We start from the raw sequence: 26883 nt of genomic DNA, 5'->3' as shown, positions 1-26883 counted from the left end.
GACAGAGAGAGACAGACAGAGAGACAGACAGAGAGAGACAGACAGAGAGAGACAGACAGTGACAGACATAAAGAAAGACTGGTCTGACAGGGAAAGAGACAGATACAGACACACAGAGACAGACAGGGAAAGAGAAAGACAGAGAAAGAGCTAAACAGAGACAGACAGACAGGGAAAGAGACAGACGGAGAGAGAGAAAGAGAGAGACAGACAGAGACAAGCAGACAGGGAAAGAGACACAGACAAAGAGATAAAGAGAGACAGACATACAGAGAGCGAGACAGACAGAGGCAGAGAGAGGGAGAGTGACAGAGAGACAGATACTATTCAGGGTACTGCCGGGTATTACAGCTAGTAATTTTATAAATTTAAGACTGTGGGGTTTTTCTCACTGATGTTTAACAAATAGATTATCCAACATTAAAAATAATCAAAAGACCCCTAAGGCCCTGTGCGCACTAGAAAATTGAATTTTCTTAAGAAAATTCCGGACCCTCTAAAATATTACCGCACCTGCGGTAAAAAAACGCAGCAAAACGCACCCGAAAACCGCATGCAGTTTTACCACGGTTTGCCGCGGTTTTTCCGTGGGTTATTCCCTGCGGTTTTTGACCATTATCTATGGCTAAAACCACAGGTACCTACGGAAAAGAAGTGAAATGCAATTCTTTTTGCTGCAGAAAACATGCAGCAATACCTGTTGGTCAGAAAAAACGCAGTGTGCGCCCAGCATTTTTTTTTTACTATAGGTTTTGCTGGGCAATGACTGCAGAAAGGTTGTGAACATTTTTTGCAGCAAAACCAAGGCAAAACTGCGGTAAAATCTGCAGCGTGTGCACAGGGCTTAAGCAATAATTATTCCACAATGGGTTAACATCCAAAGATCCCTCAATCCCCAAAGTTTTTTTTTTTATATAATTTTGAGCATTAGTTTAAAAGTTTAGATATAGAAGAGACCTTATACAATCCATATAACTGTCTGCTTCTAACAATCCAAAACTATTCTCTACAATGCTTCTCACAAACTCCATTAACCTTCTCAAAATAGATGATCCCCCAAACCTAACACACCTGGAGCAAAATATTCTTAACATCACTACATCATACTTAATAACACCTTTCAATTTTAGAACATAAAACAAAAAAAGTGTAACAAAAAGAACACTGAATATTGATTGTTGTCTACCTTCTTATCTTAATTCTGGTACTTTACTGTGGAATTATATTTCTATTCTATTTGGGTTTTTTTTTATTTTTTACTACACACTAATCTATCATTACTTACTTCACCATTATTATTATTATTATATATATATATATATATATATATATATATATATATAGTATTATATTATATATTATTATTGTTATACTAATAAAGTATTATTCTATTTGTATTTTATTAGAGTGTTATAGTACTGTGCTATAATTACTTTACTATATTCTACAACTGTTCTATCATTACTTACTACAATATTTTTACATTTTATATTATTATCACACTCTTCTATCATTACTTGCTACACTAGCATTACATTTTTATACTATTATCACACTATTCTATCATTATTTAATATACTATTATTACATTGTAATTCTATCATAGTACTATTCTATTTGTATTCTATGAGAGTGTTGTAGTACTGTGATATAATTACTTTATTATACCCTATTCTATCATTACTTACTATACTTTTATTACATTTTTATACTATTATAATACTGTTCTATCATTTCTCTACCATTATAATACTTTTTTTCTATTATTACATTATTACACTGTTACATTATAATATTATTATTATATCATTGTTCTATCATCAGTTTATTATATTTATTTCATTAATATGCTACTATAATACTGTTTGATTATTGCTTTATAATATTATTGTAATACTTTTCTATCCTTTCTTCTTCTTCTTCTTCTTCTTTTTATTATTATTATTATTATTATTCCTTAATTTATTCTTGTTATAATACTATTCAATCATCATTCTGTTATAACTTTAGTTTACTATTATGATCTATTCTCCTATTACTTCATTATAACTTTATAATAATGACTAATTATAATCACTTTATTGATTATTTTTTTTTCCATTTTTTTCATTAGTGTTTAATTTGTTGTTTTATTTTGCCTTTCTTGTTTCATCGCCAAGACGTCTCAACACAAGTAACAAAATAATGGCGACCAGACCTTCCAGGGAAATTTATTTCCACTTGAGTCTTGTCCAATGTTCATAAGATCTGATGCTTAGTATGATGAAAGCACCATTTCTTCCATGGAACTTTACAAATGAAAAAGGGGCATACATAGACAAGTACAGTAATCTAACTTATAATAATGCATAAAGATATAACAACCACATATCTAAATTTGCATTTAAACAAATTATATATAATATATATATATATATATATCAGTATATACACATACAGTACATAGACACACACACACACACACACACACACACTATATAGCATATGTATTTATTATTTATATAATGGTATAGTATTTACTGTAAGCATATATACAGGTGTGGATGGGTGGGTGGATGGGTGGGTGGATGGATGGATGGATGGATGGATGGATGGGTGGATGGATGGATGGACGGATGGATGGATGGACGGATGGATGGATGGATGGATGAGGGAGGACCCTCCATTGGACTCACCGTGTACAGACATCTGACAATATGACAGCAGTAACAGAAGCGTGGCTGCTCCAGACATGACCTGCGGAGGAGAAAACACAGAAATGTCATAAAGAAGTACAGAGAATTGTATCTACTACGGTAGGAAAACGCCCTGATCATATTCTGTGCTAGATTTAGGGAAGTGAAACTATTTGCCAAGATCTGTAAGCATAATACATAAACAGATACATATTTCTGTACACAGAGATTACAAATACATTATAATGGTTATAGATTTTTCAACAAATAACTGTTACTTATTTATAATCACAGTCAAACAGTGCACATACAGCCATACCACTGCTCCAATAATATAGCCATATAGTACACATACAGCCATACCATACACTGCTCCAATAATACAGCCATACAGTGCACATACAGCCATACCACTGCTCCAATAATATAGTCATATAGTACACATACAGCCATACCATACACTGCTCCAATAATACAGCCATACAGTGCACATATAACTATACCGTACAGTGCTCCAATAATACAGCCATACAGTGCACATATAACTATATCATGCACTGCTAAAATAATACAGCCATACAGTGCACATACAGCCATACCATATACTGCTCCAATACAGCCATACAGTGCACATACAGCCATACCATATACTGCTCCAATACAGCCATACAGTGCACATACAGCCATACCAGACACTGGTCCAATAATATAGTCATACAGTGCACATACAGCCATACCATATACTGCTCCAATACAGCCATACAGTGCACATACAGCCATACCAGACACTGGTCCAATAATATAGTCATACAGTGCACACATAACTATACTATACACTGATCCAATAATACAGCCATACAGTGCACATACAGCCACACAAGACACTGTACCAATAATATAGTCATACAGTGCACACATAACTAAACTATACACTGATCCAATAATACAGCCATACAGTGCACATATAACTATACCATACAGTGTTCCAATAATACAGCCATACAGTGGACATATAACTATACCATACACTGCTCCAATAATACAGCCATACAGTACACATATAACTATAATATGCACTGCTCCAATAATACAGTCATACAATGCACATAACTATGCCATACAGTGCTCCAATAATAGTCATACAGTGCACATACATATATACCATACACTGCTCCAATAATAGTCATACATTTCAGACATTTTAATACTTAAGTCTTCCAATAATGCAGTCATATAGTGCACACATACAGTGTTTACAAATTAGTCATATAGTGCACATTCAGCCATACCATACACTGCTCCAATAATACAGACATACAGTGCACATTCAGCCATACCATACACTGCTCCAATAATACTGTAATACAGCGTGCTTATAATCATATCATACACTGCTCAAATAATAAAGTCATAATATTTAGAACCCAAGTAATAATACAGAGACTAAAGAGTGCCCAGATAATGCAAGTATATAGAACACATACAAATGTATCATACAGTGCCAATATATACTGTCATATAGTGCATATTTAACTATACAGTACAGTGACAAGTAGATAAATCTGTATACCAGTCACCATGACTAAGATCCCATTCACACTGCGTTTCTGTAGTGCACCTAAATTCCCCTAAGAACATGTTTCAGCTGAACCAATAACCAATGTCCATAGCATACAATGACATAAACAAAATTCTAATGAACCCCTTTTGTTTTTTTCTGGACCTCTCTATTTAGACAAGCATCGGTACATGGCAGACCACATTTCTGTGCCCATATAAATAAGTGGACAGACTCAGAGATAAAATGCAAATCCCTCGGATGCACTGCAGAAACGCGGTGTGAACAGGGCTTAAAAAAAACCCAAAAACATTTATTGAAATCTAATTATCCCATTCTGGAACATCAACATTTAGTGTTACTCCTATTACTGGGTCAGATGCACATTGTCTTATCTGATCCGCTATTCTCATAGTGGTGGGTGCATACCATATTTACAAAGGGTTAAATTACCTGCTTATATTTATTATTCTCTATGTACTGCTAAGTTTACCCCCAAAAGAAAGCAGACACCCCATAAAACAATTGCACTTACCGGACCCTAAACAATTAGAGTTGGCAAGTGAATGGGCTCTCACATACAAATCTGCGTCACTGGGTGGCCCCCTGCGTTCTACAGTGGTTGGCTCCCCCTGGTGACTGGAAGTAGTATCACTCTGATACTGGTGCCCGATCTGTTCCTGAGAGCTACTGTGCAAAACAGCTGGAATGGCGAGGAACCTGACAGCAGTGCAGATCTCTGTGTGAGAGCCCATCCACCAATGGCACTTCTCATCTGTAATTGTTTGAGTTTTGGTGAATGCAATTTCTTTTTATTGGGGGGTGGGTGGAAGGTGTCTGCTTTCTTTTGGTGGTTGTCTGCTTTCTTTTGGATTTGTCTGCTTTCTTTTGGATATGTCTCCTTTCTTTTGGGTATATCTCCTTTCTTTTGGATATGTCTCCTTTCTTTGGATATGTCTCCTTTCTTTTGGATATGTCTCCTTTTTTTGGGTATATCTCCTTTCTTTTGGATATGTCTCCTTTCTTTTGGATATGTCTCCTTTTTTTGGGTATATCTCCTTTCTTTTGGATATGTCTCCTTTCTTTTGGATATGTCTCCTTTTTTTGGGTATATCTCCTTTCTTTGGATATGTCTCCTTTCTTTTGGATATGTCTCCTTTTTTTTTGGTATATCTCCTTTCTTTTGGGTATGTCTGCTTTCTTTTGGGTATGTCTCCTTTCGTTTGGGCAGGTCTGCTCTCTTTTGGGCATGTCTGCTTTCTTTTGGGCATGTCTGCTTTCTTTTGGTTATGTCTGCTTTCTTTTGGTTATGTCTGCTTTCTTTTGGGTATGTCTCCTTTGTTTTTGGTATGTCTGCTTTCTTTTTGGTATGTTTGCTTTCTTTTGGGTATATCTCCTTTCTTTTGGATATATCTCCTTTCTTTTGGGTATGTCTGCTTTCTTTTTGGTATGTTTGCTTTCTTTTGGGCATGTCTGCTTTCTTTTGGGTATGTCTGCTTTCTTTTGGGTATGTCTGCTTTCTTTTGGGCATGTCTGCTTTCTTTTGGGTATGTCTGCTTTCTTTTGGGCATGTCTGCTTTCTTTTGGGCATGTCTGCTTTCTTTTGGGTATGTCTGCTTTCTTTTGGGCATGTCTGCTTTCTTTTGGGTATGTCTGCTTTCTTTTGGGTATGTCTGCTTTCTTTTGGGCATGTCTGCTTTCTTTTGGGTATGTCTGCTTTCTTTTGGGTATGTCTGCTTTCTTTTGGGCATGTCTGCTTTCTTTTGGGTATGTCTGCTTTCTTTTGGGCATGTCTGCTTTCTTTTGGGTATGTCTGCTTTCTTTTGGGTATGTCTGCTTTCTTTTGGGCATGTCTGCTTTCTTTTGGGCATGTCTGCTTTCTTTTGGGTATGTCTGCTTTCTTTTGGGCATGTCTGCTTTCTTTTGGGCATGTCTGCTTTCTTTTGGGTATGTCTGCTTTCTTTTGGGCATGTCTGCTTTCTTTTGGGCGTGTCTGCTTTCTTTTGGAGGGTGTCTACTTTATTTTGGGCGTGTCTGCTTTATTTTGGGCGTGTCTGCTTTCTTTTGGATAGAGAAAAAGAAATTTTCAGCTCTCCTTTCTTTTGGGCATGTCTGCTTTTTTCTGGACATGTCTGCTTTTTTCTGGACATGTCTGCTTTCTTTTGGGGGGGTCTACTTTCTTTGATGAAGAGTCCTGCTGTATTCTCTAACTTTTTTAGCATTTTGGACACTTCCTTATGGAACCGTAACTAGGGCTTATATTTGCAGTGGGGCTTATATTTTAAGCATATTCCCAAAAGCCCCCAAAAGCCTCCTAGGGCTTATTTTCGGGGTAAGTCTTATTTTCAGGGAAATAAAAAAATAAAACCTCCGTACCCCTTAATGGGCTCTGCTGCTCTCATGAATTGTTTTATCAGTTAGAGAAGAAACGATCAGCCATGTTTACCCTGGCGTCTTCTCCTGTTAGATATTCTAGATATCTATTCTTTATTTCTATATCTGGGAAACCTGGGTGACCACTAATCTGGCAGCTTCTGGGCGCAGGGTTGTCAGATTTGCCCGGGGAGGTCCGGTCATCTCTGGTCATTCCTCCCGCAGCTTCTCTCCTCTGTATTTCCAAGATTTTGCACTGCGGTGACCTCTCTCCGATTTCCCAGGAGATTTGTACTTTCCGATTTTCAGGTTTTTCACAATCTGCACAATTTTGGAGCCTGTGCCAGATGGTGCTGGAATATTTATTCTGCGCTCCGTCGTTGGCAGCTTCCCATGACCGGCGCTGGTGTTTCAGTTTAAGAAACGGGAAACTGACTCAAACATCTGGAACTTGAGAAATGTTATATTCAGTGTTGTCACATTTCCTTTTTGATATTTAAGCCAAAACTGCAGATCACAAATCCTGGACTCCGAATCACTCTGAGTATAATTACTAAACACCAAATCCCACCCCTCCCCCACCATCATAATAAGAAGGTCACCTGACCAGAAGCCATTGATTGGCAGAGCCCGAGGAAGATGTCACCGGTCCCACTGATGTTTCTACTATTAATGCCACCCTGCTATGTTGCACTATATAGTGACCACATTACCAGACAGTGCACAATAAAGATGCCACACTGTGTTACAATGAGACAAGTCATACAGTGCACATATAGCTATACCATACACTGCTCCAATACAGTCATACAGTGCACATATAGCTATGCCATACACTGCTCCAATACAGTCATACAGTGCACATATAGCTATGCCATACACTGCTCCAATAATACAGACATACAGTGCACATTCAGCTATACCATACACTGCTCCAATAATACTGCAATACAGCATGCTTATAATCATATCATACACTGCTCAAATAATAAAGTCATAATATTTAGAACCCAAGTAATAATACAGAGACTAAAGAGTGCCCAAATAATGCAAGTATATAGAACACATACAAATATATCATACAGTGCCAATATATACTGTCATATAGTGCATATTTAACTATACAGTACAGTGACAAGTAGATAAATCTGTATACCAGTCACCATGACTAAGATCCCATTCACACTGCGTTTCTGTAGTGCACCTAAATTCCCCTAAGAACATGTTTCAGCTGAACCAATAACCAATGTCCATAGCATACAATGACATAAACAAAATTCTAATGAACCCCTTTTGTTTTTTTCTGGACCTCTCTATTTAGACAAGCATCGGTACATGGCAGACCACATTTCTGTGCCCATATAAATAAGTGGACAGACTCAGAGATAAAATGCAAATCCCTCGGATGCACTGCAGAAACGCGGTGTGAACAGGGCTTAAAAAAACCCCCAAAAACATTTATTGAAATCTAATTATCATCCCATTCTGGAACATCTTGTGTTACTCCTATTACTGGGTCAGATGCACATTGTCTTATCTGATCCGCTATTCTCATAGTGGTGGGTATATACCATATTTACAAAGGGTTAAATTACCTGCTTATATTTATTATTCTCTATGTACTGCTAAGTTTACACCCAAAAGAAAGCAGACACCCCATAAAACAATTGCACTTACCGGACCCTAAACAATTAGAGTTGGCAAGTGAATGGGCTCTCACATACAAATCTGCGTCACTGGGTGGCCCCCTGCGTTCTACAGTGGTTGGCTCCCCCTGGTGACTGGAAGTAGTATCACTCTGATACTGGTGCCCGATCTGTTCCTGAGAGCTACTGTGCAAAACAGCTGGAATGGCGAGGAACCTGACAGCAGTGCAGATCTCTGTGTGAGAGCCCATCCACCAATGGCACTTCTCATCTGTAATTGTTTGAGTTTTGGTGAATGCAATTTCTTTTTATTGGGGGGTGGGTGGAAGGTGTCTGCTTTCTTTTGGTGGTTGTCTGCTTTCTTTTGGATTTGTCTGCTTTCTTTTGGATATGTCTCCTTTCTTTTGGGTATATCTCCTTTCTTTTGGATATGTCTCCTTTCTTTGGATATGTCTCCTTTCTTTTGGATATGTCTCCTTTCTTTTGGATATGTCTCCTTTCTTTTGGATATGTCTCCTTTCTTTTGGGTATGTCTCCTTTCGCTTGGGCAGGTCTGCTTTCTTTTGGGCATGTCTGCTTTCTTTTGGGCATGTCTGCTTTCTTTTGGGTATGTCTCCTTTCTTTTTGGTATGTCTGCTTTCTTTTGGGTATATCTCCTTTCTTTTGGATATATCTCCTTTCTTTTGGGTATAAAAAACCAAGGAGAAAAAATACCCTGACTATAAATAAATAAATTGCAAGTGCTTAATAAACAGGGTACTTAGTATAAAAGTGAGAAGCAGGTAATTGTTCAGCCTCAGTATCAGGAGGGCTGAACAATTACCTGATTCTCACTTTTTGCTGTGTATTTAATCTGGGACCCAGCTAACCACTTTACCATCCATATTGAAGTTTTGACATGACACTAGTCAGGTACAGAATATGTTTTTAACTTTAGTAGGTTAGGGACTGTCTCAGATGGGTACACCGTGACGAGGTGAGACAGCTTCTTACCTTTTTGCAAAAATGTATATACTAAGTACCCTGTTATTAAGCACTTGCAATTTATTTATTTATAGTCAGGGTATTTTTTCTACAATTTTCTCCTTGTTTTTTTCTAGTCTTGAGGCTGCAATTCACATGCTTGTAATGTTGCATGTTTATTGAACATTTGTCACAGCTCAGTTTTTTGGTTTTTTTTTTCTTTTGGGTATGTCTGCTTTCTTTTTGGTATGTTTGCTTTCTTTTGGGTACATCTCCTTTCTTTTGGATATATCTCCTTTCTTTTTGGTATGTCTGCTTTCTTTTGGGTATGTCTGCTTTCTTTTGGGTATGTCTGCTTTCTTTTGGGTATTTCTGCTTTCTTTTGGGTATGTCTGCTTTCTTTTGGGTACGTCTGCTTTCTTTTGGGTATGTCTCCTTTCTTTTGGGCATGTCTGCTTTCTTTTGGGTATGTCTCCTTTCTTTTGGGCATGTCTGCTTTCTTTTGGGTATGTCTGCTTTCTTTTGGGCATGTCTACTTTCTTTTGGAGGGTGTCTACTTTCTTTTGGGTGTGTCTGCTTTATTTTGGGCGTGTCTGCTTTATTTTGGGCGTGTCTGCTTTCTTTTGGATAGAGAAAAAGAAATTTTCAGCTCTGCTTTCTTTTGGGCATGTCTGCTTTTTTCTGGACATGTCTGCTTTTTTCTGGACATGTCTGCTTTCTTTTGGGGGTGTCTGCTTTCTTTGATGAAGAGTCCTGCTGTATTCTCTAACTTTTTTAGCATTTTGGACACTTCCTTGTGGAACCGTAACTAGGGCTTATATTTGCAGTGGGGCTTATATTTTAAGCATATTCCCAAAAGCCCCCAAAAGCCTCCTAGGGCTTATTTTGGGGGTAGGTCTTATTTTCAGGGAAATAAAAAAATAAAACCTCCGTACCCCTTAATGGGCTCTGCTGCTCTCATGAATTGTTTTATCAGTTAGAGAAGAAACGATCAGCCATGTTTACCCTGGCGTCTTCTCCTGTTAGATATTCTAGATATCTATTCTTTATTTCTATATCTGGGAAACCTGGGTGACCACTAATCTGGCAGCTTCTGGGCGCAGGGTTGTCAGATTTGCCCGGGGAGGTCCGGTCATCTCTGGTCATTCCTCCCGCAGCTTCTCTCCTCTGTATTTCCAGGATTTTGCACTGCGGTGACCTCTCTCCGATTTCCCAGGAGATTTGTACTTTCCGATTTTCAGGTTTTTCACAATCTGCACAATTTTGGAGCCTGTGCCAGATGGTGCTGGAATATTTATTCTGCGCTCCGTCGTTGGCAGCTTCCCATGACCGGTGCTGGTGTTTCAGTTTAAGAAACGGGAAACTGACTCAAACATCTGGAACTTGAGAAATGTTATATTCGGTGTTGTCACATTTCCTTTTTGATATTTAAGCCAAAACTGCAGATCACAAATCCTGGACTCCGAATCACTCTGAGTATAATTACTAAACACCAAACCCCACCCCTCCCCCACCATCATAATAAGAAGGTCACCTGACCAGAAGCCATTGATTGGCAGAGCCCGAGGAAGATGTCACCGGTCCCACTGATGTTTCTACTATTAATGCCACCCTGCTATGTTGCACTATATAGTGACCACATTACCAGACAGTGCACAATAAAGATGCCACACTGTGTTACAATGAGACAAGTCATACAGTGCACATATAGCTATACCATACACTGCTCCAATACAGTCATACAGTGCACATATAGCTATGCCATACACTGCTCCAATAATACAGACATACAGTGCACATATAGCTATACCATACACTGCTCCAATAATACAGACATACAGTGCACATATAGCTATGCCATACACTGCTCCAATAAGTCATACAGTGCACATATAGCTATGCCATACACTGCTCCAATAATACAGTCATACAGTGCACATATAACTATACTGTACACTGCACCAAAAATAGTCATACAGTGAACTATAACTATACCGTACACTGCTCCAATAATACAGTCATATAGTGCACATATAACTATACCGTACACTGCTCCAATAATACCGACATACAGTGCACATATAGCTATGCCATACACTGCTCTAATAATACAGTCATACAGTGCACATATAACTATACCGTATATTGCTCTAATACAGTCATACAGTGCACATATAACTATACCGTATATTGCTCCAATAATACAGTCATACAGTGCACATATAGCTATGCCATACTCAGCCTCAGTAATAATCATATAGTACACATATAACTATAACCCTTAATATATCATGATTAAGGGTGATTGTTTCACCTGAAACGCGTAGTGCTGTGCTTGTCATGTCATCCGTTGTCTGCATGCTAAAATAAAGACCATGGCTTTCCTCGCCTGAAGAGCTGGATGTTCCTTCTTTCTTCTATTTGCACATATAACTATACCGTACATTGCTCCAATAATACAGTCATACAGTGCACATATAGCTATAACGTACATTGCTCCAATAATACAGTCATACAGTGCACATATAGCTATACCGTACATTGCTCCAATAATACAGTCATACAGTGCACATATAGCTATACCGTATATTGCTCCAATTATAGACATACAGTGCACATATAGCTATACTATACTCAGCCCCAGTAATAGTTATACAGTGCACATATAACTATACCATACAGTACTCCCATAATATAGTCATGCAGTGCACATATGGCCATACCATACACTGCTCCAATAATACAATCATATACAGTCATATGAATAAGTTTGGGCACCCCTATTAATGTTAACCTGTTTTCTTTATAACAATTTGGGGTTTTGCAACAGCTATTTCAGATTCATATATCTAATAACTGATGGACTGAGTAATATTTCTGGATTGAAATGAGGTTTATTGTACTAACAGAAAATTTGCAATCCGCATTTAAACAAAATTTGACTGGTGCAAAAGTATGGGCACCTCAACATAAAAGTGACATTAATATTTTGTAGATCCTCCTTTTGCAAAAATAACAGCCTCTAGTCGCTTCCTGTAGATTTTAATGAGTTCCTGGATGAAGGTATATTTGGCCATTCCTGTTTACAAAACAATTCCAGTCCAGTTAAGTTTGATGGTCGCCGAGCATAGACAGCCGCTTCAAATCATCCCACAGATTTTCAATGATATTCAGATCTGGGGACTGGAATGGCCATTCCAGAACATTGTAAGGCTATGTGTCCATGTTGCTTTTTACCTGCTTTTTTTCTGCTTTTTCAACTGCAGCGTTTAATGCCAAAATGGATGTGTTCTGCTTTTCAAGCAAAGTCTATGGGAATTTGGGTTTCTTGTGCCCACTATGCAGTTCAAACTGCAGCCTTTTTCTGGCAGAAATTTGGGCAAAAACTCTGCTTTGCAGTTCAAAACGCAAATGGCAAAAACAATTGACATGTCAATTGTTTTTGCCATTTGGGTTTTGCACTGCAAAGCTGAGTTTTTGTCCAAAGTTCTGCCAGAAAAAGGCTGCAGTTTGAACTGCATAGTGGGCACAAGAAACCCAAATTCCCATAGACTTTGCTTGAAAAGCAGAACACATCCATTTTGGCATTAAACGCTGCAGTTGAAAAAGCAGCAAAAAAGCAGGTAAAAAGCAACGTGGACACATAGCCTAATTGTTCCTCTGCATGAATGCCTGAGTAGATTTGGAGCGGTGTTTTGGATCATTGTCTTGCTGAAATATCCATCCCCTGCGTAACTTCAACTTCGTCACTGATTCTTGCACATTATTGTCAAGAATCTGCTGATACTGAGTTGAATCCATGCGACCCTCAACTTTAACAAGATTCCCAGTGCTGGCATTGGCCACACAGCCCCAAAGCATGATGGAACCTCCACAAAATTTTACTGTGGGTAGCAAGTGCTTTTCTTGGAATGCCGTGTTTTTTGCCTCCATGCATAACGCCTTTTTGTATGACCAAACAACTCAATCTTTGTTTCATCAGTCCACAGGACCTTCTTCCAAAATGTAACTGGCTTGTCCAAATATGCTTTTGCATACCTCGGGCGACTCTGTTTGTGGCGTGCTTGCAGAAACGGCTTCTTTCGCATCACTCTCCCATACAGCTTCTCCTTGTGCAACGTGCGCTGTATTGTTGACCGATGCACATTGACACCATCTGCAGCAAGATGATGCTGCAGGTCTTTGGAGGTGGTCTGTGGATTGCCCTTGAATGTTCTCACCATTCTTCTTCTCTGCCTTTCTGATATTTTTCTTGGCCTGCCACTTCTGGGCTTAACAAGAACTGTACCTGTGTTCTTCCATTTCCTTACTATGTTCCTCACAGTGGAAACTGACAGTTTAAATCTCTGAGACAACTTTTTGTATCCTTCCCCCAAACAACTATGTTGAATAATCTTTGTTTTCAGATCATTTGAGAGTTGTTTTGAGGAGCCCATGATGCCACTCTTCATAGGAGATTCAAATAGGAGAACAACTTGCAAGTGGCCACCTTAAATACCTTTTCTCATGATTGGATACACCTGCCTATGAAGTGCAAAGCTCAATGAGGTTACAAAACCAATTTAGTGCTTTAGTAAGTCAGTAAAAAGTAGTTAGGAGTGTTCAAATCAAGAAATTGATAAGGGTGCCCATACTTTTGCACCGGTCAAATTTTGTTTAAATGCGGATTGCACATTTTCTGTTAGTACAATAAACCTCATTTCAATCCAGAAATATTACTCAGTCCATCAGCTATTAGATATATGAAACTGAAATAGCTGCTGCAAAAAAGGTTAACATTAATAGGGGTGCCCAAACTTTTTCATTTGACTGTAGTGCACATACAGTCATACCATACACTGCTCCCAATAATAGTCATATAGCGCACATACAGCAATACCATACACTGCTCCAATAATAGACATACAGTGCACATACAGTCATACCATACACTGCTCCAATAATACAGCCATATAGTGCACATACAGCCATACCATACACTGCTCCAATAATACAGCCATATAGTGCACATACCGCTATACCATACATCAGTTTGCACATTTTCTATCTACCATTATCCTCGGTGGACTCCTGGGAGGGATTTCCATCAGCCGGTATGTATGAGCTGCTCTTTCTTCAGATTGTGGTGTTTTTGGTCCCTTTGCCGTCCTCGTATGCGGTGCACACAGGGCGCAGGGACCATGGTCGTCAGTAGCACATTTGACATGAGTGATTTCCCACATGGCGCAATGTGCACCATTTGTCTCCACGGACAAGAGTCCGATGGCTTGCATTGTGCCAAACGACACACAGAGGAGTAATGCGGACAGACAGAAGAACACGTCCACATCCTCCGCGCACGACAAGACAAGTTCTGATATCCTCCCAAACCAAAGCCAAAAAGACCCCAGCACATTTCTACTTCAAGAGAAAGAAGTGAATAATCCCAAATAGTCCCAAAACTCCTGACCTGACAAGGGCGGTCCACATCAACCCCATATAAATAATCCTGCATTAATCCCACATGTCTGCCAACGCGTTTCTTCCTCTCCAGGAGCATCAGGGAATAAAAAAAATGCACGGAATGAAAAAAGGGGGTATTGTGCCACTCTCCTGATGGCAGATATGGCAGTCAGAAATTGTGCCTGAGATCACACAATAAGTGGAAATATACACCGTATTTTTCATTTTATAAGACGCACCGGATTATAAGGAGCAACCCAAATTTAGAGATAAAAAAATGGGGTCCGTTTTATGATCCAGTGGTATTTTACCGGAGAGGTGAGGCAGGGGCAGGACAAGAGTATGGCGATGCTGCGGGCGGTGCAGAGGGGGGCCCATAAACTCACTGCGGGCTACGGCGCTGTCCTGGGGTAGCCGGCGCTCATCTGTCCTGGGGCAACCGGCGCTCATCTATCCTGGGGCAGCCGGCACTCATCTGTCCTGGGATAGCCGGCGCTCATCTGTCTTGGAGCAGCCGTTGCTCATCTGTCTTGGAGCAGCCGGCACTCATCTGTCCTGGGATAGCCGGCACTCATCTGTCCTGGGGCAACCGGCACTCATCTGTCCTGGGGCAACCGGCACTCATCTGTCCTGGGGCAACCGGCGCTCATCTGTCCTGGGGCAACCGGCGCTCATCTGTCCTGGGATAGCCGGCGCTCATCTGTCTTGGAGCAGCCGGCGCTCATCTGTCTTGGGGCAGCCGGCGCTCATCTGTCCTGGGATAGCCGGCGCTCATCTGTCCTGGGACAACCGGCGCTCATCTGTCCTGGGACAGCCGGCGCTCATCTGTCCTGGGACAGTCGGCACTCATCTGTCCTGGGACAACCGGCGCTCATCTGTCCTGGGACAGCCGGCGCTCATCTGTCCTGGGAACGCTGGCGCTCATCTGTCTTGGGGCAGCCGGCGCTCATCTGTCCTGGGGCAGACGGCGCTCATCTGTCCTGGGATAGCCGGCGCTCATCTGTCCTGGGATAGCTGGCGCTCATCTTTCTTGGGGCAGCCGGCGCTCATCTGTCCTGGGGCAGACGGCGCTCATCTGTCCTGGGGCAGCCGGCGCTCATCTGTCCTGGGGCAGCCGGCGCTGCTCTGTCCTGGAGCAGCCGGCACTCATCTGTCCTGGAGCAGCCAGCGCCGCTCTGTTGCTGGTGCTCGTGGCGGAGTCAGTGGGTGCGCAGATGAGAGCTTTAGCTGAGGGCTCCATCTGCGCATATGCCGACTCTGTGCGCCATTATTTGAAAGCCCTTACCACCAACATCTTCAGAATGTCCGGTACCTCACTGCCTGCCGCACAGAGCAGCACCGTCCACCGCACAGAGAAGCACCGTCCGCCGCACAGAGCAGGGCCGCCCCACTGTACAGAGCCACACAGAGCAGGGCCGTCCGCCGCACAGAGCAGCACAAAGCACAGCTTTGCCCTGCCTTCTGTGACCCGTCTCCACCAGCCCCTGGAAAGCTACATTTGGATTATAAGACGCACCCCTCATTTTCCTCCCAAATTTTTGGAAGTAAAAGTGCATCTTATAATCAATAGTTCTTATGCTCCTCCAGATGATGAATGTCAACAATAGTCATTAGGATAGGTCGTCAAATCTGGTCAATGGATATCACGACCGCAGAGCATGTATCCAGCTACAATCTATATAATCCATCCATGGGCACCAGGACCTGGACAGAACAATAGATCTTTCCCCTCCATGTCACCGCACTAGCATTTTGAATACACATGAGGCTTAGTATTCTCCCTCCTCTGTCCTCTGGGATCAACCCCCTGGATGGGCAGAAGAGCTCATCAGACAAAACACATTTATTTCCTGTAGCTCCAAGTATGAAGGAGCACAGTATCTGGTCAGTCTGCAGGATTGTGTATCCCCTACAGGCAGAGGAGAACAATAGACAAACAACCCCCCACCAGATGCAGGACAATTAATCCTACTGCAGGCCTGATTACATTAGAGTCCATGGAGGCCAACTAGGATACACACGTTTACAACCCCTTCCCCCTTCAAATTGTGTACCTCTAAATGACGAGCAAGCAATTTATGATAAAACATAAAAATAAGATTAACTACATTAGAGTCTATGGAAACCAACCTGGGATACACACATTTACAACCCTTTCACCCTTCAAATTGTGCACCTTAAACTGATGAGCAAGCAATTTATAATAAAACATAAAAATAAGATTGACTACATTAGAGTCTATGGAGGCCAACTGGGATACATACATTTACAACATACATACATTTACAACCCCTTCCCCCTTCAAATTGTGCACCTTAAATTGATGAGCAAGCAATCTCTAATAAAACATAACAATAAGACTGACACAACTGGCATTCCATGCTATAAAAAGTTCAAATCCCTTAGCACTGTGGGCTTCGCCCTACGCCCATTTTTAGAATAGTCTTAAGCCCACAGCCAGCTCCTCATAGTGCCCTAGCTGATATTTCAGCTGTGTATTGGAAGAGTTATTTGCAGACACTTCCATCCACATTAAAATCACATGTGAATCACTGAAACGCACACAGGTTACTTAGGTGGAACGCAAACTCCCTGTCTGCCCATCATCACATGAAGCGTCATCCCATGATCACATGATGCACATATGCACATGATCGTCATTATGCTTAGGGTGAGGAGAATTGGGTGAACACCCAAAGATGAAATAAATAATATTTTTTAATGACAGGTAAGTATATAGAGTATTGTGACTAAACTAGAACATGCTGGCACAACAATCCTATAATGGATTGGGTAAAAATCGTCAACTAAAGTTCAATGGAAGTCTACCAAGGACGTCAAATAAAGCAACGAAAATGTATCTTCTCACTTGGGCCCTGTGGGGAGGTGGTGTTCAGACGAAAAATCCATTTTGTCTCTCTTTGATGGATCAGCCTATGCCAATCCCCTCCCTGATCAGTGTCTAAATTTTGTCTATGCCATGAAACTTAATGGCTTTTCCTTGGCCTCCATGGGCACCATTTAAAAATCTGTAAATCAATATGGCAGGTTTTCTTACTAGCAGTTGCCTGGTTAGAGTCTGTTGAGCCCTGCTGCAAAACTTGAGCATCGTCCCCCCCCCCTCACATGTTGGTCAGATGTATCGGCTATTGTAGCGTTCTAAATCCTGTAAAGACATATGAGTTGACTCCCATTCATTATGCAGTACCCCCATCCTGTACTAATGTCCCCCATCCTGGGCCACTTCCTGGTAAATATGTTCCCCATCTTGGTGGTATGATCTCATCATTGCTATATCCTTGAATATATGGACCCATCCTGATATATATGTCACTATCATGGCCCCATTCTGGTATATATGTCTCCACCATGACCACATCCTGGTGTGTGACCCCATCACGGCTATATCTTGGTATATATGTCCGCATCCTGGCCACGTCCAGATACATATGATATCCCCGGGTACCGCACACAGTAAAAAAATAAACGATTATACTCACGTTCCTCTCAGCTCCCCCGGTGTCCTCCTCCAATGATGGCATGCTGCAACTGACCAGCGTGTAAGCGGTGCAGTGCATGACGACACTGTCATGCGTGGCGTGCCCACTTTAAGCCCGGCCAGTTGCCAGGTGCCGGCATAGTCTCTGCTCCCCATGCCCTGGATCTGTGCAGCGATGTATTTCAGCTAGATGTGTGCCCTCGGATGCACATCCAGGTGAAACAAGCACTGTACCCCCATTACCCCCAAGCCCGTTTGCTGCGGCCGCAATTGTTACGCCCCTGCTTACTAGGGGTTTAGACACAAAACAGTGTCTGGTTAATGCAAAAGAGGTTTTCTCAGACAAGGGCTTGGTAGATGGGGGTATGCCTCATTTTTTCTATCACCTATAATGTTGTATTTAAAGAACTAACAAAGATATAGCAGGCCCAAATCTCTTCATGGTGGAAGGTAATAGTTAGATACAGCTGTCATGCCGGGTTGAGGGAATGCACAGCATACGGCGGAAGAGGAGGGGTATGGGAGGGAAAATGTAAGGGAAGGCCCTAACGCTACGCAGAGGGGAACGGGGTCACCACCTAACTCACCTGTGGCTGATCCCTGAGCTCCCTAACATTCCTAGACGGGTCTTTCGCCCTGTGTGCGAACACGTGCCTAGGTCCTGGCTGACCCTGGACCTGCCCTGACTAGTGAGCAGGCCAGCAAGGCACTAGTCTTACTACTAATTATTATTATAGCGCCATTTATTCCATGGTTCTTTACAAGTGAAAAGGTTATACATAAAATCAAGTACAACAATCATGAACAATACAAGGCACAGACTGGTACAGGAGGAGAGAGGACCCTGCCCACGAGGGCTCACAGTCTACAGGAGGAGAGAGGACCCTGCCCACGAGGGCTCACAGTCTACAAGGGATGGGTGAGGATCTTTACTAATATAAACACACCATGAGGAAGGGGAGCAAAAAAGAGAAAACAGAAACTGCAATTCTTCTCCTGAAAGGGAATCCACCAAATCTTGCTGGAAAGATCACCACAGCTTTCTCCAGAGACAGCTCCTTCACAGGTCAGCATAGAATGAACTATAGCCGGCATAGGAGAGAGTGAGGTGTGGGATTATATAGCAGAAGGACATGGCTGCAGATGAGATTAACATCTACAGGTCAAACTCAGCAGGATAGAAAATAAACCTTAACCCCTTCAGCACCAAATTCAATTCAATACGCTCCTACTCGGAATAAACGATAAGCGGATTCTAAAATGGATCTTTGATTAACTAAACGCTGTGACCTTCTGACCTCAGATCCAATTTCTATGAACGCCTCTGGCTTCTTAGGAATAATAAGAGACCATATTACGGTATATTCGAAGCCAAGAGAATGTTTTGGGTTTTACACTTAATGGCCATGTTGGTGATTTAATAATTTCTGTAAGGCTTCCAGCATCAAATGACGGGGAAGTTGGGAACGTTATGGGCCACGTTTATCCAAAAACTATCAGACATTTGCAAGAAAACATCTTATTTTAATTTTCAAATTTCAGAAAGTGTCTCAATGTTGATGTAAATACGACACATGAAGTTACACCCCGCACCCCCCAATTCATGATAAATAGAAAAAGCAAGGGAAAAAAAGTAACTCCGACTTCCCACCGGATTATTGATAACGTTTCTTCTAAGAAATTCCAGAAATTAACTTCTTCCCAGATTACTGTGAAAAAAATGATAATAATCTATAAATGATAAATATATTAATTATAAAGGGTTAAATGAGTGGGTTATTCAGTCTGTTATAATTTACCTTATAGGGTATAGACATATTCAGCTGCAAAAAAAACCTAAGAAATATTATTCATTTATTTATCTTTTTTATGTAAACAAAAATACATAAAATAAATCTAATATATAAAGCTGAATGTGTGTGTGTATGTGTGTGTGTGTATGTCCGGGATTGGCATCTGCACCGTCGCAGCTACAGCCACAACATTTTGCACACTCACACTTCTGGACCCCGAGAGCATCATAGGCTATGTTTTGAGGGGAAATTTTAACCCCGCGCTTTACAGTTATTCACCAAAAAACCTGCCTCCATTAAAGTGAATGGAGCTGGGAGCCACAGTGCAGCCAGAACTTCAGAAGAATGCGCAGCCACGCCCTTATATGGAATGTTGGCGTGTCATAATGCAGCCAGGGAAAGAGACAGACACAAACAGGGAAAGAGGCAGACACAGACAGGGTAAGAAACAGACATAGACAGGGTAAGAAACAGACATAGACAGGGTAAAAGACAGACACAAAGAGACAGACACAGACAAAGAGACAGACTGACAGGGAAAGAGACAGACAGGGAAAGAAAGGGAAAGAGAGAGGTTAAGAGACAGACACAGACAGGTAAAGAGACAGACAAAGAGACAGAGACAGACACAGGGAAACAGACAGGGAAAGAGAGGGAAAGAGACAGACAGGGTAAGAGACAGGTAAAGAGACAGGTAAAGAGACAGACAAAGAGACAGACAAAGAGACAGACACAGGGAAAGAGACAGAGGGAAAGACAGACAGGGAAAGAGAGGGAAAGAGACAGAGATAGACAGACAGGGAAAGAGATTGAGACAGACGGAGAAAGAGACAGACAGTCAGAGACAGACAGGGAAAGAGACAGACAAACAAAGAGATAGAGAGAGACAGAGAGATATATACAGAGGGGGAGACAGACAGAGAATGGGAGAGAAACAGAGAGACAGTTACTATCCCGGGAATGTTAATACATTCTATTTTGTTAACAATAGTTATTAACACAGGCGAAGCCGGGTAGTACAGCTAGTACCAAATATTTTTCAATAGGGGTTTAACTAACAATTTAATTTTTAAGTGTATAGTATCAACAGCCTCTATATATCTGTGTACAATGCAGGCTGCAGAATGAGTTTACAGGGGATCCTTCAGTGAGCTCATAATGATTATAGATCTTATGGACAAACAAAGAAAACTTCAGCTCTGCCAAGTAGGATATCTATCTATAGAGGATTTTGGGGATACACATGGCCAATATATTCCTAGAAAAACTCCCAAAAGAAAAAAACAATACCTAACGGGGTATCCAGAAAACGTTTCATTATTGACTGCCCCCAAATAACTTGTCAGACAGAGTTTAAGTTCCCACGGTGAGTATTTGGCACGATTTGGACACTGCCTGCACAAAAAACCATAACGTCACGTATTACAGTCACTGTAAAAGTGCATGGGATTTATAGAAATATTATGTATGTAAACTGACCCTTAGAGCGTTTTCGAATTCTGCAACATCTGCATTTTATAAGCGCATTTTCCTCAAAGACTTGCATGAGACAAGGAAAATCCGCAGGTAAAAAGCACAGAATCATGTTTAGAGCCTTTCCGTAGCAGAAATGCACTGAAAACACATATAATCTGCACATGAGCCAAGTATCTGGAAATATATATATATATATATATATATATATATATATATATATATATATAAAAATTATATATATATATATATATATATATATATATATATATACACAGTACAGACCAAAAGTTTGGACACACCTTCTCATCTCTAGAACAACTATTAAGAGGATACTTTGTGCAGCAGGCCTTCATGGTAAAATAGCTGCTAGGAAACCACTGCTAAGGACAGGCAACAAGCAGAAGAGACTTGTTTGGGCTAAAGAACACAATGAATGGACATTAGACCAGTGGAAATCTGTGCTTTGGTCTGATGAGTCCAAATTTGAGATCTTTGGATCCAACCACCGTGTCTTTGTAGAAAAGGTGAACGGATGGACTCTACATGGCTGGTTCCCACCATGAAGCATGGAGGAGGAGGTGTGATGGAGTGGGGGTGCTTTGCTGGTGACACTGTTGGGGATTTATTCAAACTTGAAGGCATACAGAACCAGCATGGCTACCACAGCATCTTGCAGCGGCGTGCTATTCCATCCGGTTTGCGTTTAGTTGGACCATCATTTATTTTTCAACAGGACAATGACCCCAAACACACCTCCAGGCTGTGTAAGGGCTATTTGACTAAGAAGGAGAGTGATGGGGTGCTACGCCAGATGACCTGGCCTCCACAGTCACCAGACCTGAACCCAATCGAGATGGTTTGGGGTGAGCTGGACCGCAGAGTGAAGGCAAAAGGGCCAACAAGTGCTAAGCATCTCTGGAAACTCCTTCAAGACTGTTGGAAAACCATTTCCGGTGACTACCTCTTGAAGCTCATCAAGAGAATGCCAAGAGTGTGCAAAGCAGTAATTAAAGCAAAAGGTGGCTACTTTGAAGAACCTAGAATATAAGACATATTTTTAGTTGTTTCAAACTTTTTTAAGTATTTCATTCCACATGTTTTAATTCATAGTTTTGATGCCTTCAATGTGAATCTACAATTTTCAGAGTCCTGAAAATAAAGAAAACTCTTAGAATGAGATGGTGTGTCCAAACTTTTGGTCTGTACTGTATATGTATATGTATATGTATATATATATATATATATATATATATATATATATATATATATATATATAAAAAGCCATTTTATATAAATTATGTCCTATCAAAAAGAGACAACAAAACGCATCAGGAAAAAAAGGATAAAAACTCACTAAAAAAGGGGTAAAAACGCACTAAAAAAGGGGTAAAAACGCACTAAAAAAGTGGTAAAAACGCACTAGAAAATGGGTAAGAATGCACTAAAAACAAGAGGTAAATAAACTAAAAAAAAGGCTTAAAACGCACTAAAGAAAGGAGTAAATACACTAAAAATGGGGTTAAAACAAACTAAAAAAAAGTAATAAAAACACTAAAAAAGGGGTAAAAATGCACTTAAAAAGGGGTAAAAATGCACTAAAAAGGGGATAAAAATGCACTAAAAAGGGGGTAAGAACGCACTAAAAAAAGGGTAAAACCACACTTAAAAAAAGGTAAAAACGCACTTAAAAAGGGTAAAAACACACTAAAAAAGGGGTAACACACTAAAAAAGGGAGTAAAAACGCACTAAAAAAAAAGAGTAAAAACGCACTAAAAAACAAAAGTAAAAATGCACTAAAAAAGGTAAAAATACAGTAAATAAGGGGGTTAAAGTGCACTTAAAGGTAAAAACGCATTTAAAAAGGGTTACCGTAAATATGCACTAAAAAGGCAAAAAAAAGCAAAAACATAAAATAGGGGTTAAAACGCATTAAAAAAGTGGTAAAAGGCACTAAAAATATGCAATGAAAAAAACGCTAAAGTAACCAAATTTAGCTAACATCAAAAACGCACCAAATACTCCTCATGTGATCCTTATAGACCAGAATGAGCTCACTGACAGAGTCCCTGGAAACTCATTCTGCCGTCTGTTATGTCCAGTGATACATGAGGGTGTAGAAGACAAATCTTCTTTTTACTGGAACCCTATTGCAAAAAATTATTTTAGACAAAGAGGCAAGTATTTCAGTCCCCAAATGCTTTAATAATTGTTTCTAAAATGAAAAATATTAGGGGAAAAATAATAATATTGTTGTTTTTTTGCACTTTCAGATTTGCAGGTTTATCATCATCTGAATAATTTCTGAGCATGTCGCAGATGGTACGGGGACATTCATCCTGCGCTGTGCCTTTGGCAGCTTCCCATGACCAGCGCTGCTTCAGTCTCACATACAGGAAACTGGCCCAAACATCTGGGTTGTGAGAAATGTTTTTAGTAAGTGTTGTCACATTCTTTCGTCTTTTTATATTTGAGCCAAAGCTGCAGAGAAGAACTCCCGGACGCCGATTAACTATTTCTGCTACTATTTTTTGTTCATTATGACACCTGTCGTGAATATACAGCTGGTAATTACTAAATGCCAAATATCCCCTCCCCCATAATAAAAACATCACCTGACCAGAAATCATTGATTGTCAAAGCCCCTGGAAAATGTCACTGATCCCTGTGATGATTCTTCTATTAATGTCACCCTATTATGTTGTACATTGTTAGATAGTGCACATATATTAATGCCATAGAGTGCCCTAATAATACAGTCATATACTGTACATACAGACAGTCATACCATACAGTGCTCCAAAAATACAGTCATACATTGCCCATAATGTTACTACTCCAATAATTGTTTTACAGTGCTCATATAACTATATCATACACCGCTCAAATAATAAAGTAATAAAATTTAGAACCCAAATAATCATACAGGGCACATATAACTAAACAGTGCCCAAATAATGCAACTACATATCACACATACAAGTATATCACACAGTGCCCCAAAAAAAATATTTCATATATATATATATGTATATATATATATATATATATATATTTTTATTTATATATATATATATATATATATATATATATATATATATATATATATACTAGCTGTAGTATCCAGAGTTGTCTGGGATAGAGACTGTCTCTATATGTCTCTCCCAGTCTCTGTCTGTCTCTGTGTGTCTGTCTGTGTCTGTCTGTCTCTTTTCCTGTCTGTCTCTTTTCCTGTCTGTCTCTTTTCCTGTCTGTCTCTTTCCCTGTCTGCCTCTGCCTCTTTGACTGTCTCTTTGACTGTCTGTCTCTGTCTGTCTCTAGCCGTCTCCCCACCGACATCATATTACCTCACACATAAGCTTCTTATACTAACAATTTATTTTGTTCCTATAGCAAGCAATCACAGCTGCTATTAATAACCTTTAGCTTGCAGCTCCATTGACTTTAGTGGATGCAGGTTTTTTGGGTAGTAACTGTAAAGCACGGGGCTACATTTTTCCATCCAAACATAGTCTATGATGTTCCCTGAGTCACATGAAGTGTCTGTGCAAAATATCGTGATAGTAAATGTGATGGTGCAGATTCCTTTAGCGGACATACACACACACTCATATGTGACACCCTGGCGCTGCCAGGTGGTCACAGAAAAACAGTACACCCCACACAACACCATCGAACATCAGGTACCATCTGCCACAAAACCCTAGCCACCCCCCTCAGGGTAGGAAGGACACACCAGTGGGCGGGACCAGGCAGATTGGGAGCACCCACCTAGGGGTCTTGAGGATCCGGGGGCGGGAACAACAAAAGAGTGGAGTAGAGAGAGAGAAGTGAAGGTGGAAGAGAAGTGAGGAGGAGAGTCAAGGCTGAGCCTAGTGTTGGGTAGCCAGGGTAGTGGCCCTGGGCTACTGGCTAGGTGGCAAGCAGTGGACCGTGTCCAAAGGCAATGGGAGTCCGGTTGCGGGAAATCCAAAGTGGACCGGGACAGGGTTGGAGCCCGCCGGTACCGACAGCAGAGATCCGGTCCGGAAACCGTGCACAGGTGGGGTACCTGGACCCTAGTTAGAAGACGGTTGCAAGCATCTTCTCTAATTAACCAGGCCGGGAGCAAGGTTCCAGACGTTTTTCCAGTGTGTTAGCCCAGATAGAGCGAAACGGCAGCCCAACGCGGGGGATAGGGTATCCGCAACAACCATTAAGATCCCAAGGGTCAGTTTTTGCGAGCACGACTCCCAACCAAAAACAGAATCGGGACAGGACTTCCCCATTCCACACGAGGTTGTCCAAAATAGAAGAAAAGTACATAGTGCTGAAGGAAGGGACACTGGTACACCAGCCGGGTGTGGGAACCGAATACACCCAGAAGCGGCAGCTGGCCACTGACCCCTTGGTTTACCGACAGACTTGTGTGTAATCATTCAATCGTGAGTACACCAACACCCACCGGTCCGGCCTGGGGCGTCTCCTCCGGCAATCATCGCCTCCCATGTTCTGGACACTGAGCACACCACCCCTACCCACGGAGGGGGTAACACCCAGCTGCAGCTCCATCGCCCGCGGGTGCTCCCCAACAGCAGTGGTGGTAATCCACCTTACCACACACCGTGGGTGGCGTCACAAACTGTTACAACAATCCCGTGTATACATCACATCCCCTTTTATTTGAGTGTCCACGTGACCCCTGGGTCTGGAGACCCCCCGAGCCACTGCGGATCCGGATTCAAGCAGCCCGGCTGCTGACGTGGGGGTGGCACACATACATACACACACACACATACATACATACATACATACATACATACATACACACACACACGCACACACACACACATACATACATACATACATACATACACTCAGCTTTATATATTAGATATGTATACAGTATATAAATATATACATATATATATATATATATATATATATATATATAGCGCATATTTATCCACACAATACTGTCACCTGAAGGTGTGTGAAACGCGTTGATGTTTTCTCTCACTCCCTCTATTCTACTGATGTGAAATAACAGGATTTTCTGGCGCCCCCTGAGGGCCAGATCATTTCCATCAAGCTCTGACCGATCCTACACTGCACAGCCAATAACGTAGGAGCCCTGAGGCCGGGCTGGGCTCATACATGGCCAGCACATGGGAGGAATTCGATTTAGACCCAGAAATGTTCTTAACTTCAGTCTGATGGATATAAATGTGGAAAAAGAATAATGTTAGAGAAAGCTGGATGACAACCAAAGTGTAAGCTATAAAGGTAATACGAGGGTTGTCAGATTTGCCTGTCTGGGTACAGGAAGGCTGGGTGACCGCTGGGTTATTCTGGTCTTGCTGAAGAGTTATATCCCTGTCTATTTCCAGGATTTAGCATTGCTGTGACCTCTCACCAAATACCCAGGAGATTTCCAGAGCTCGTATAAACAGCTGTCCACACTGAGGCCAATATAGCAAT

At 41.1% G+C, this 26883-nt stretch overlaps 1 protein-coding gene across 4 annotated transcripts in view; it reads right to left on the bottom strand.

Annotated features, from left to right (window-relative positions):
• Window positions 1-26883, bottom strand: part of IL5RA (interleukin 5 receptor subunit alpha) — a 121171-nt gene that overhangs the window by 55850 nt on the left and 38438 nt on the right. For 3 of the 4 annotated variants that reach the window (XM_075321608.1, XM_075321610.1, XM_075321609.1), the window contains exon 2: window positions 2676-2736. In XM_075321608.1, coding sequence (XP_075177723.1) covers window positions 2676-2733 — 58 coding nt within the window. In that variant the 5' untranslated portion in view covers window positions 2734-2736. Of the gene's footprint in view, window positions 1-2675; window positions 2774-26883 lie in introns of those variants that run through there. The other variant, XM_075321612.1, reaches the window with a different exon arrangement.

Source organism: Anomaloglossus baeobatrachus, chromosome 8, assembly GCF_048569485.1.
Source record: "Anomaloglossus baeobatrachus isolate aAnoBae1 chromosome 8, aAnoBae1.hap1, whole genome shotgun sequence".
In the NCBI taxonomy this organism is placed as follows: Eukaryota; Metazoa; Chordata; class Amphibia; order Anura; family Aromobatidae; genus Anomaloglossus; species Anomaloglossus baeobatrachus.
This window is presented reverse-complemented; position numbering and strand designations above follow the sequence as displayed.